At 28.9% G+C, this 12,551-nt stretch overlaps 4 protein-coding genes across 4 annotated transcripts in view; 1 reads left to right on the top strand and 3 right to left on the bottom strand.

Moving 5' to 3' along the window:
* Nucleotides 1-514, top strand: part of NAEGRDRAFT_64187 (uncharacterized protein) — a gene marked incomplete at both ends in the record, with an annotated part of 2,517 nt that extends 2,003 nt beyond the window's left edge. Inside the window, one exon of the mRNA XM_002680544.1 lies at nt 51-514. Within this exon, the coding sequence (XP_002680590.1) occupies nt 51-514 (464 nt within the window). The remainder of the gene's footprint in view (nt 1-50) is intronic.
* An 866-nt stretch (nt 515-1,380) lies between these two features.
* On the bottom strand, nt 1,381-3,422 carry NAEGRDRAFT_64186 (uncharacterized protein; the record flags this gene model as incomplete). Its single annotated transcript, XM_002680402.1, has 4 exons — nt 1,381-1,763; nt 1,819-2,901; nt 3,155-3,240; nt 3,295-3,422. 4 exons carry the CDS (start codon nt 3,420-3,422, stop codon nt 1,381-1,383), a joined length of 1,680 nt encoding a protein of 559 aa, XP_002680448.1.
* Nucleotides 3,423-5,534: 2,112 nt separating this feature from the next.
* NAEGRDRAFT_31357 (uncharacterized protein) lies at nt 5,535-6,645 on the bottom strand (the record flags this gene model as incomplete). Its single annotated transcript, XM_002680401.1, has 2 exons — nt 5,535-5,997; nt 6,113-6,645. The coding sequence occupies 2 exons, from the start codon at nt 6,643-6,645 to the stop codon at nt 5,535-5,537; spliced, it is 996 nt and encodes a 331-aa protein (XP_002680447.1).
* A 517-nt stretch (nt 6,646-7,162) lies between these two features.
* On the bottom strand, nt 7,163-12,450 carry NAEGRDRAFT_57221 (DIRP domain-containing protein; the record flags this gene model as incomplete). Its single annotated transcript, XM_002680400.1, has 2 exons — nt 7,163-9,220; nt 9,720-12,450. The coding sequence occupies 2 exons, from the start codon at nt 12,448-12,450 to the stop codon at nt 7,227-7,229; spliced, it is 4,725 nt and encodes a 1,574-aa protein (XP_002680446.1). The 3' UTR covers nt 7,163-7,226.
* Between the last annotated feature and the right edge of the window lie 101 nt (nt 12,451-12,551).

Here is a 12,551-nt window from a genome sequence, read left to right as displayed (position 1 = left end):
ATATGATACAGTTGGATGTATAATATATTATAATGGAATATTATCATCAGGTGTTAGTAGTGGTGGAATATCATTAAAATATTCAGGTAGAATTGGTGAAGCTTCTATATATGGAAGTGGATGTTATTCAGATACTAAATATGTACAAGATAGTGATAATGATAATTTTATACAAATTGCAAGTAATTTTAGTGGAATTGGTGAAGATATCATGTTAAATCAAATGTCAAATTATCTAGTTGATAAAATATTTGAAATTCCAATGGAACAAGCTTTATTTTCTATTTATGGTAATTTAATTAATTTTACAAATGAAAGAAAAATTGGATGTTTATCATGTAAAGTTACTGATTATGATCAATTAGAATTTGGTTATACTTTTAGTACTGAAAGTATGGGAATTGCATTTGATTATTCAAATAATTTAAAAAATGATAATTTTAATTCCATTTTTAGAAATCAAAGTAATAATGGTATTGAATTAAATGTTAAATATATTAATTTAAATAAATAAAAATAATTTTAAACATAATATTAATTTAATTTTAATTTTATTATAATTAAATTATTAATAATTAATTTATTATTATTATTATTATTAAATTTATTTAAATGAGAAAGTAAATCATTTTTAGTTAAAGGTAAACCAGAAATTAAAAAATCATCAAAATTATCATTAACATCAATATTAAATTGATTATTTAAAAATTTCATAATTCTATGTGTACCATATGGATATAAACCTGATAAAATACCACTTATAGTAATTGTTAAAAAAGTAAAAGTTGGAATTGTAAAATAATATCTAATTCTATAATTTGAAGTAAATTGTTTAAAAAATAATCTTCCAAATTTATCAATTGGTTGATAAAGTAAATAAGCACTTGAAATTGCACCAATTGAACCTCCAATTAAAGTAAAATATTTAACAGTTGGATCTTGATGTCTTAATATTTGATCATTTTCAAATTTGTTTGAATTATTCATTGCATATTCTTGTGGAAATAATTGTTTTAATTTATTTTCTACATTTTCTAATTCAATCGTTTGTTTTGTTAATGATTCAATTTCACGTTCAAATCTTGTTTTTTTTATATTTGAATTATTATTATTTGTATTATATTATTTGAATTATTTGAATTATTTGAATTATTTGAATCATGATGTAATTGTTGTTTAGATGATGATGATGATGAATTGGAATCGGAATCATGTTGATTGGACATTTTTTTTATTGTTAATTTTTTTATGTAATTATTTGATTGAATCATTGATATTAGATTAACTGTAATATACACACACTCCATTAATAATACTTTATAATAATAATAAATACACACACATAACATAATAATTGTAATATATAATATTTGAATTTATTTAAATTTCCAAATCAACAGGTTCATTAATTACTTTATGTTTATCATCTAATTCAACAATGGAATTATCATTATTTTGAATTGAATCATTTTCATATTGTGAAACTGGTTCATATTTTAATGTTGGTTTTCTCTTTCTCATAAATAAAAAGAAAATTGCAATAATTACTAAAAATAGAATTATACCAAATCCAAATATAAATACTTGTGATATTCCATTATTCTTTTCTTCTTCTTCTTTAAGTGTTGGACGTACAACTGTATTCTTATTAGGTTGAATTGGTTGTTTGTTACTTGGAGTTGTTGTTGTAGAAGTAGTACTACTTGGTTTATTAGTATTGGAAGTAGTAGTAGTAGAACCAGTGGTAGTATGATTGTTTGTTACTTGGAGTTGTTGTTGTTGTTGGAGTTTTTGTTGTCGGAGTTGTAGAAGTAGTACTAGCAGATGATGATTGTTTGTTGTTGGTAGTTGGAGAAGTACTTGATGGTTTAGTCTTATTCTTACTTGTTGTACTACTTGTTGTAGACTTATTCTTTGATTTGGAAGATGATTTACTTGTTGATGATGAACTGCTACTAGTAGTAGATGATGATTGTTTGTTTGTTGGTGTAGTTGTTGTTGTTGATTTGTTAGTAGTAGTATTAGGAGTTGTTGTTGTTGTCGATGTTTTACTAGTAGTAGATGATGTTGTCTGTTTACTTGGAGTACTACTCTTATTATCAATTTTAGATGGAATAGTTGTAGTTGTAGTTGTAGATGGTTTAGAAGGTGTAGTAGTAGTAGTTGTAGATGGTTTAGTAGTTTCAATTGATTTTTCAGCCTTTGGTTGAGTTGTTGTTGTTGTAGGAGTTATTACTGGTGATGGATTTTCAATTGTAATAGGCTTATTTTGTTTTTCAATTGGTGCTGTTGGTGTTGACTTTTCTTGTTCCTTCTTTTGAATTTCTTCAAGTTTAGCCTTAAGTTTACTAATTTCTTCTCTCAATTTTTGTTCAGCAGCTGATTCTTCTTCCTTTCCAGGTTTATCTTGTAATGGAGTTGTAGTAGTAGTTGTTGTTGTTTTTGTTGTTGTTGTTGGAGTATCAACTGTTGGTTTTGATGATTCAGTTGATGATTTCTTTTCTTCCAATGGTGGCAATTCAATATCTTTTGGTTTTTCATCAATTGGATTATTAACAGTACTAGGTAATGATGGTGTTGTAATATCAATAGGTGGTGTTGTTGTTGTTGGTGTAGTAGTAGGTGTTGTAGGAGTTGTTACTGATGGATTTTCAATTGTAATATCTTCCTTCTTTTCATCACCATTATCAATATTATTAGATTTAATATATTCATTATCTAATTGTTTATATTGAGCAATAATACTATCAATTGTTCCATCCTTTTTAATTCCAGTTAAAATACCATTTCCCAATAATGAATCTTGTGTATATGTATTTTGTTGATCATTTAATTTACTTTTAATTTCTATATTTTCACTACCAGCAGTTGAAGTAGCATCTGAACAATTAGCAACAAGTACTATTGATGAAATCAAAAATAATAATACAATTAAAAGTTTAAATATTTTCATTTTTTTGTTTGCTATTTTTATTTTCAAATTGAATGATGAAATCACCAATACGTGTTTTGCAAGACAATTACAGTTATTTGCTGTATTGAACAATATGCATTGTTGGGCAATGATATATTATTAGGAAGATGTTTTCGAGATATTTACATTGTGTGAGTTGGCAACAAACGTCATTTTGCTATTAATATTTCTATTATTTACTTTGAGCAGTAGTACTAGTAGGGGTAGTGTTAGTGAGAGGAACATTAGGGAATGGAAGTGGTTTATTAGTCTTGGTTGCAAAATAACTGTTTCATGTAAGGAAGGCTAAATTATTGATTATATGGAATAATAATACTTACTTTGCACTCCATCGGATCAAATCAGCTGGTGAGGCTCTGATAGCATCCTTTGTATATTGTTTAAGAACTTCTCCTAAATCATTGGGAATTTGAATTTGTTCTGCTGAATACAACACTTGATTGTCCATTATTATTATTTTCTTAAAATTTCCCTCCTCAATTATTTACACTTTTTTTTTAATATTTGAATAAAACAACTGTAGATTTAATTTATGGCGGGAATAATGTCATGAAAATTCTTTCTAATGGCCATTCAATTATTCTCAAGTCTAGACTTGGACATTTGAATTCCAATGTTTATTTCTTCTTTAAATTATTCATTGAAACTTTATTATGATGATAATAATGTTGAATTAGAAACAAGCCTTCATTAATACGTGAAAAAAATAACATCACTTCTATTGTTATATTTACAACAACAACAACAACAACAACAAATAATGATCATACTCTCGGAATTCATGTAACAAACAATATAATAACATAATTCAACAATATAACTAATTGATAACATACTAATAATAATATAATAATATATTAATATTAATAATAATATTAAAAAATGGAAATATATAAATTAAATGCATCATTAAATTGGGATTCTTATGAAGATACACATCCATGGGATTTAGAATATGCTACATTTGATATTTCAATGAGATGTTATCCTACTCATAATTTACAAATACCTATAAAGTATGTTTTTTTTTAATTTAAATATAATATTAATTAAATATAATTTTAATATTAATTAAATATAATTTTTAAATATTATTATAAAATATATAAAGTTTTATTCAATTAGATAAAAAAATAGGATATTCAATTGGAAGTGAATATCATTATGATATATATAATATTACCAAAGATGGAAATAATATTTATTATCAAGATGATGATATTGAAGAAATGCAAAGAGAACAAGAAGAAGAATATAATCAATATACTTCCTTTTATAATACATTTAATTCTAATATTGGAAATGAAAATTATACAAATAGAGAAACATTTAAATATAAAATTAAATTAAATGAAAAAAATATAAATTATTTTAAAAATTATTTTAAAAAATTATTTAAATATTTAGATATGAAATATATATATGGTATATTTAAATTACATTTACATAAACCTTTTAATGAAAAATCAAAATTATATTTAATTTTAATTAATTATATTGGTTTTATTTTTGGTAAATATAAATTATCTACTAATTTTGGATATCAAATGAAAATTAAAGATTTTATTACTAAATTAATGTTAAGAAGAAAATTTTATATTCCTTATTTAGCAAGATATTTATATTTAAGTTTATCAATTATGAATTTTCATAATTTTAAAAAATTAATTTATGGAATTTCTACTTCTATAAAAGGATATAGTTTACAAATTAGATCAAATTTATTAAATGATTTTAATATTTCTTTAACAAAAAGAGGTTTATTATGGACTCCTTTTTCAGAAAATTCACAACAAGTATTTTTACAAAAATGGAAAGAATATTATGATCAACAAGAAGTTTTTTCTAAAGTTGAATTACCACCACCTCCTATTTTAGATAATGAACTTTTACCTGAATTGAGAATTTTAAATAATTATAAAAATTCTAATAATATGAATTATTTATCAAAATTGAATAGAATTATTCATTTAATTAACAAGTGTAGAAATATTCTTGTTCAAATTTCTAAAATTTTACGTTATTTCATTGATTTACAAGTTGCAACTGCTGAACATTCTGTTGGAGGTTTATTTCAATCGTATGGAAAATTTTATAATACTCTATTTTATTACATGACTTCAAAATTTTATGAACAATTATATTTATTTAGTATTGGTTTTAGATCTAGATGGTCAATTGAATTTGATAATTCTTATTATAATGAAAATAATGATGATACAATGACGGTGAATGGAAATGATTCAACTACTACTGCTACAACAAATGGAGATGAAACAATGAATAATGATAAAAATCATGATGAATCACCATCACCAACCTCACCACCATCATTAACAAGGGAACAAGTCATTAGAATTCCAATTGAATTAGATTGGGGTTGTGAATGGATTAGATTTTGGTGTTTTATTGACATTGTTATTGATTTGAAAACTATTCAATCATTATTTACAAATGAATGGAAACAAGTGTTTAAAACCTTGTTTAGTAAAAGTACAGTGACAATATGTATAACTTTATTTGATGTATATACAGTATTCTCACATACATTTAATAAAAATTAAAAACCATCAAATAGAGCTTGAACATCAGCAGATAATTGTTGATGTGGAGTACCAGTGTGGTGAATACAATGATCTTGAGATTCCGGATAAGTTTCAAAGTATCTAGAATCACCTGCAAAACTAATCTTGACAGGAATTGGAGATGCAATTTGTCTATTATATAATTCATCCCAATCAACACCCTTAAACCATTTGTGTTCCTTAATATCAGCAGCACCTCCTTTCAAATTACCCAAACGTTTCATCTTATCTGTAGTTAAGAGACGTTTAATTAAATCACGAGCCATTGGATCCATAAATCTTGGAAATTCAACCTTTCCTTGTAAAATCTTTTCATAAATTTTGAAAGGTGAATCATCAAAGAATGGTGGATAACCAACTAACATTTCATAAATAAGAATACCTAATGCCCACCAGTCAACAGCTTTACCATGACCCTTAGATTGAATAATTTCAGGACTATTCATAATAAAATAATTAGATGATTTAGATTATCAGAATGATTAAGAGTATTATCATTATGATTAAGAGATTAAAGAGTAATTTAAATATTAAGAGATTAATAAAAACCTACGCTAAATATTCAGGAGTACCACATAAAGTCCACGTACGGTCAAGAACCTTCTTAGCAAAACCAAAATCAGTAATTTTTACATGACCATCATTATCTAATAAAACATTTTCTGGTTTCAAATCACGATAAACAATATTCTTCATATGAAGATATTCCATAGCTAAAATAATTTCAGCAGCATAAAACTTTGCAACATCATTAGGGAATTTACCAACACGTCTCAAATGTGAAAACAATTCACCTCCGCACACATATTCCATAATCATGAATAAATAATTTTCATCTTGGAATGTTCTATAAAGTCTAACAATGAAAGGATGATCAACTTGAGAGAGAATATTCTTCTCACTAATGATATGTTCTACTTGTTTCATTCTAATTACATCATACTTTTTAATAATTTTCATAGCATAGTATTGTTGTGTATGTTTATGTTTAACTAATCTAACACTACCAAAAGTACCAGTACCAATAATTTCTAACAATTCAAAATCTGTTATTTTCCATTGGGAAGGATCGAGTGAGTCATGCATATGAGCATCAGACTGTCCAAATTTAAACGTAGTTAAATGACTATCGTCAAACTCTGCTGTCATTGTCGGAGTAGACATTCTATTGTTTTGTTATTATTGTTGTTATTGTTATTATTATTGTTGTTGTATTAATGATGATGAAAAAGATGAAGTGCAAAATTATTTAAATAACGGAATATAAAGATAATCATTACAATCACTACTATTAAATTAATAATATTACATACTTTGTACAATTTAGAGTTAGAGAAAGTTAGGAAGGTTTTGTACTAGTTTGTTGTAGCTGGTGCTCAAAAAAACCTGCTGATGCTGTAGTAGAGCTATTTTTTTAAATAAAACTAAGGCTAGGAGCCAAAAATGACTCTTTTGATGTCCTTTTCAGATATTAGATAATAGTGAGAGAGAAGGATGGGAGATACAACACAGATGTAAAAACGTTAGCAGCTGCTGAACGTTTTTACATCTATACTTGAATGCATAGAAGACTTGATAACCATTGAAATATTTACAAGGTTGTAAATTTTTAAATGCTTTCTTTATTTAAAGTTCTCTCTTGAACATTGATAGATGATATACATTGACTAGCAGTGATTTGCAACAGTTCCTTGCTGTTGTAATTTTCTCAAGTCATTAAACAATCGAAGAGCTTGAACTCTCTTTTCACTACCCCTAATTTTTGGTGGTGATGTTGCATCTCGAATTCTTTCGCAAACACTCAAATGATAAGTCTTCAAAGTATTCAGTTGCTTATTCTTTCTATCCATTGACTCTGTCAAATATTTGAGTTGTTCCTTGACAAAATCAATATTCACTTCTGGTTCAGACAGCTTACTCAAGTAGAGCTTGTACTGTTCCTGAGATTGTAAATATTCTTCTTCGAGTTGAGCGATACAATCCCTTATTTCTTCACCACTGTTGAATGCATCAACCTCTCTCAGAACTTGAATATGCTCTCTGTCCTGAGCGTGTTCGTTGGCTCCGTAATAATTTGTGGATTCTTTTTTACCAATTCCAACTGTTGTGCTTAGAAGATTCTGAGCTTGTCCTGCAGCGTGGAAGGTCCTAGAATTGCTGTTAAAGCTATTAGGCAAGAAAGGTGGTGCAGTATTGTTATTGGACTTTTTAAGTCTCTCATGAAGGTTCTTATTTAAGGAAAGCTTAGAAATTATATTTGTAGCAGATTGATTAACATATGGTTGTTGTAGTTGTTGTTGGGCGGAACTACTCACAGGAATTTGATTGGTTGAGTAGTGAACAGCTGTCATTCTCTTAGAAGTTTGTTCTCTTCTTTTCTTTCTTGAAGAGCTTATTGTTGGTTGGAGAACACCAGCAGATTTAGGACGTGCCAAGCTTGCTAACTTCTTCTTTTTCTTATCCATTGTTGGGGAGGATGATCTAGGTGGTGGGCTTATTGTTTGTTGTGGTATTATAGCTGGTTGTTGAACCATAGGAGATGATTTGATAGTGTTTGAATTATGGACATGATTGTGATGATTATTTGAAACATATTGTTGTTGTTGATGATGAATGTGTTGAGATGAAGACATATGGTTTTGAGTAGTTTGTTCTCCTAGTGTTTGATTAACAAATTGTTGGTGAAGGTCAATCATTTCCTTAAGAGCAGTATCAAGCTCTTTCTTTTCAACTTCTAATCTCTCCTTTCTTCTATGATATTTAACCAAATTAGATTGGAGTTCTTCAATCTTATTCAAAGATTGTTCATAAAGATTATTCAACCTAGAGTGATTTTCTTTAAGATCTAGCAATTCTGTTTCAAGTGTATTGGATTTTCTTTCAAGCTCAAGAGTTCTCTGTTGAGATTTACTATTATTGGTACTGATTTCTCTTCTAGAATCTTTACATTGAGTTAGCTCCTTTTCAGTTTCAGTCAATTTATCACTATATCTTTTACATTCAGTACGAGTGATATCCAATTGTTCCTTGTAGGAATCTCTTTCACTTTCTAACTTCATTTTGAGTGAAAACAGTTCCTGTTCATATCTATGCCTTTGTTCAACTTTTTCTCTTTCCAATTCATCAACTCTTGTTTGCAATGTTTTGATCTTTTCTTGCAGTGACTGAAGAGCAGACAAAATAGCTTTACTGTCGTGTTGCATTGGTGGCGAGGCAGCCGTGGTATTTGTAAGAATTGTACTTGATAAAGTTGAAGATGGTGGCGCTACTCCTTGTCCCATTCTCCTTGAAGAAGAAGAAAGAGATGATGAGGATATACTATCAATATTTGTTTGATGAATCTTTGAGGAAGAACTAGTTGAGGTGGAAACAGATGATCTCAAGGATTGTGAAGCTCCAGATAATTTTGAATTTTGGCTTGTATCAGTATAGTGATGGTAATGCTTATGAACATAATGTAAAGGTGGTTTTTCAGATGATATTGATGAAGGTGGATTGAAAATATTCTTATTTGAAGGTGGAATTTGTGGTTTTGAAGATGGTAGAAATTCAGAATCAGAATCAGATCCACTTCCGGAACGGTGTGTTGTTGTCAAATGACTTGTTGATGTATTAGCAGCATAATTAATTTCTTCCGAATCTGCAGCCAAACTAGAAGTTACTAGTGATGAATTTGTAGTAAAACTATCATCACTACCATAGCTGCTACTGCTACTGCTGCTGCTATTTGGAGATTGGTGTATCTTAGGTGGAAGGCTTTTCTTAATTTTCCCTTCTCTACTTGACGAAGATGATGATGACATTCAGACCCTTAATTTTTTTTTAAAGCTAAATTAAAATTTTGGCGCTGAAAGTTGTAATTTAGAAAACAGTTATTTTTTAAAATGGCGGGAAGAGAATTAAAAAGACATCAAATTTTTATTGTTCATCATTTCTTGTCCTCAAGAAAGTATCCTTGATGAAAGTAATATATTGAGATATTTCATCAGATTGATTTGGTTCTTTCAATGCCATTAAACCAGCATCAAGCATTAGATCAATATCATTATTTTCTAAAATACCAAGATTAATACTACAAGCTCTTAAATGCAATAGTAAAGCAATACAATCTCCAATCTTTCCATGACATGTTTGTATAACATTTGATGAAAGTGTTTTACCATTTTCAGAGGTAGTGGATGGAAGTTGTGTTAATAATTGAGCCATTACACAATTTACAATATCTTTAGCATGATTTCTATTTGACTCAAATATATCTTGACACATTTGTTGTCTTGCTGGTCCATTTGTTTGTTTTTGGAAAAGGAAAGTTGATTGTTTTGTGATTGATTGAGAAAAAATACTATGGATAGGATAATTAGTTGTTGCATAATTTGGAGTTGAACTGTAGCTTCTAACTTGAGGTAATAAAACTTCCAATTCATTATTAATCTTACTCAAATCAAGTACCAATTTGGTATATTCAATACAGAATGATTTTTGAAATATTATTGGAGTCACAGAAGAGCTTGATCCTTCTTCTGATGTATTAGATGAGGCCATAGCTAAAGAGTGTTTCATCATGGCATGTCTCGCCTTTTCATTCAAATTTTTAAATAATACCATGTGTTCATGTTTCTTTCTTAATAAAAATATGCATTTGGAAATATTTCTAACAACTTCTTGAGATGGATTTGAAAGATCAACAATACCAGTAGCCATAACTGGAGGTGGTTGATTTTGAGCAAATCCGTGTTGTGGAGAGGATAATGGATTAGAAAATTCATGACTCTCCATATTTGGACTTGCAAATATATTACTTGGTGACATTAACCCACCATCCAGTTTTTGTTTCTTTGTTGGGGTTTGTAATGAAGCCCCATTATCATGAATATCATTGGCTGATGACGGAGGACTTTGGAAAATTGGATGATTATTCGAAAAGAATGGGGAATGTGGTGAGGATGCAGATAACATACTATTGTTCAAATTATTATCACCTGAGAGGAAACTATAATTGCTTTTTCTTGGTGGAGTTTGTGGTGGGAGAATTCCATCTTGAATGACAGGTCTGAACATTTCTGGTACTCTTCTTTGAACTGGTAATACTGAAACAGTTCCTAATTGCATAATTTCTGTATCTTGGACTATACGTTCCTCTTTAGTGTATAAAAATTTAACTCTATAATCTGTTTTTGAATGAGGAATATCATCCATTATTGTAGCAAGTTGTACATGTTGGGTTTCTGGATTTAAAACCAAAACTTGATCGTTCTTTTTAAATGGAGCAGCCAATCTTTCAATAAATTGAAGTTCAGATACAAGTGGGTAGTCCATAATGACTGGAGGAGGAACAAATGGTTGATTATCTTGAGAGAGTTGATATACTTGTTTAAACTTTTGATAGTATTCTCTAGCAAAACTTCTATTCATTTCCAGCTTGGCTCTTTCTTGTTTTAAATAAGCTTGAGAAAATCTTCTTGGTTTACCAAACTTTTTACACATTTCTGCTCTTAAACCTTTAAGTTCTGATTTTTTAAAGGATTTTCTATTTCTATATGGTTCATCCAAGCAAGATAAGCATTCCAAAAATTCATTCTTTTCGAAAAATCCAAAGTCTATCGTTGGGTAAAACCATTCACTTGAGCAAAATGTTCTTGTTTTCTTTCTTGATAGTATTTTTACAATTTTCATTCCAGCATTTTGAGCTGATTCTAACAATTCTGTATCATTTTGATCTCCATTAGCAATTTGAATATATTTTAGCAAAGGATTACCGTGAGTACCCTTCTTTCTTAGTTTGATTGGTAACATTTTGTTCTTTTCATAATTCTTTTTACTATCAGGTGATAACATTCCAATAGCTGCTGTGAAAGAGGAAAGATCACTTGTTGGTGATAATGGAGATTGAAGGGATTGTGGTGGAGGTGGTGAAGTTGGTTGACTTTCAGTATTTGAAACAGAAAGAGAACTTTGAGAGCTTGTTAATGTTACAGTATCTGAATCTGATTGGAATGATTCAATTACTTCAAGTGGTAATTGTTCCATTATTATTTTTTGTTTTCTTTTAAAGTTTGGAATTAGGGTATTTGAATTACTGGTGGTAGGTATTATTTTAGAGGTTTTTGAAAAACGTTGTCTTGGTGAACCTTTCTTCTTAGGTGATGAGATGGCATCAAATTCATCTTGCAAACGTTTTCTAGCAGAATTCTTTGCTCTTGGTGGAATAGGTTGTGGTGGAAGTTGTTGGAATTGTTGTGGTTGAGGAGATGGAATCATTTGTTGTTGTTTGAATGATATGTAATCCAAGTGAATATCATGAAATTGTAATTTTTTCACATCTAAACCACAGTCTGCTTCAATAAATCTTTTGTGAGTTTCGTAAAGTGAATTAATCATAGAAACACTTCTACTTGGTAAAAGTGGTTTGATCATACCCCAATCAGTTTTATACTTGTTGAACCCTTCTAAAAAAGTTGAAAGTTCTTCTTGTGTCCAAGGTTCTCCAAATGGATAATCATGTTGAATAACTTGTGATTGTATTGGTGATGGTGGAATCTGTATTTTAGAAGGTGTAGTTTTTTTATCAGATTGCTCTTTGTGGGTTGGACTGAATTGTTTTTTTGGCGTTTTCTTTCTAGAACTTCTCCTTGGCGATAAGTTTAATTCCGATTCTTCATTATCAATTACCATTTGATGTTCATAATTAATCTTGGATTCATATGTTTTGATTGGTTGGGTGGTATGTTGTTGATGATTAGGAATTATGTCGTCAGACTCTGATGAAGAGGAGAAGGAAGCAGCACGAATAAAAAGAGAAGGAAAATCTTCACCTTGTTCGTTATATTGTTGTTCTTGTTGCTGCAGTTGTTGTTGGGCAGCGGATGATGTTGATGATGAGGAAGAAGACATTTCTGATCCCGAGCCTTCGTTTGTTTGCATTTTTTTATTTTTTCAAAAGTTTGGTTGCGGGATGGCGGGAATTTTCTAACTGTTGAATTGTTTAAAACGTT

This window comes from Naegleria gruberi (genome assembly GCF_000004985.1).
Source record: "Naegleria gruberi genomic scaffold NAEGRscaffold_9, whole genome shotgun sequence".
NCBI lineage: Eukaryota > Heterolobosea > Eutetramitea > Acrasida > Naegleriidae > Naegleria > Naegleria gruberi.
The sequence above is the reverse complement of the archived record's forward strand: the minus strand, read 5'-3'. Positions and strand labels throughout refer to the sequence as shown.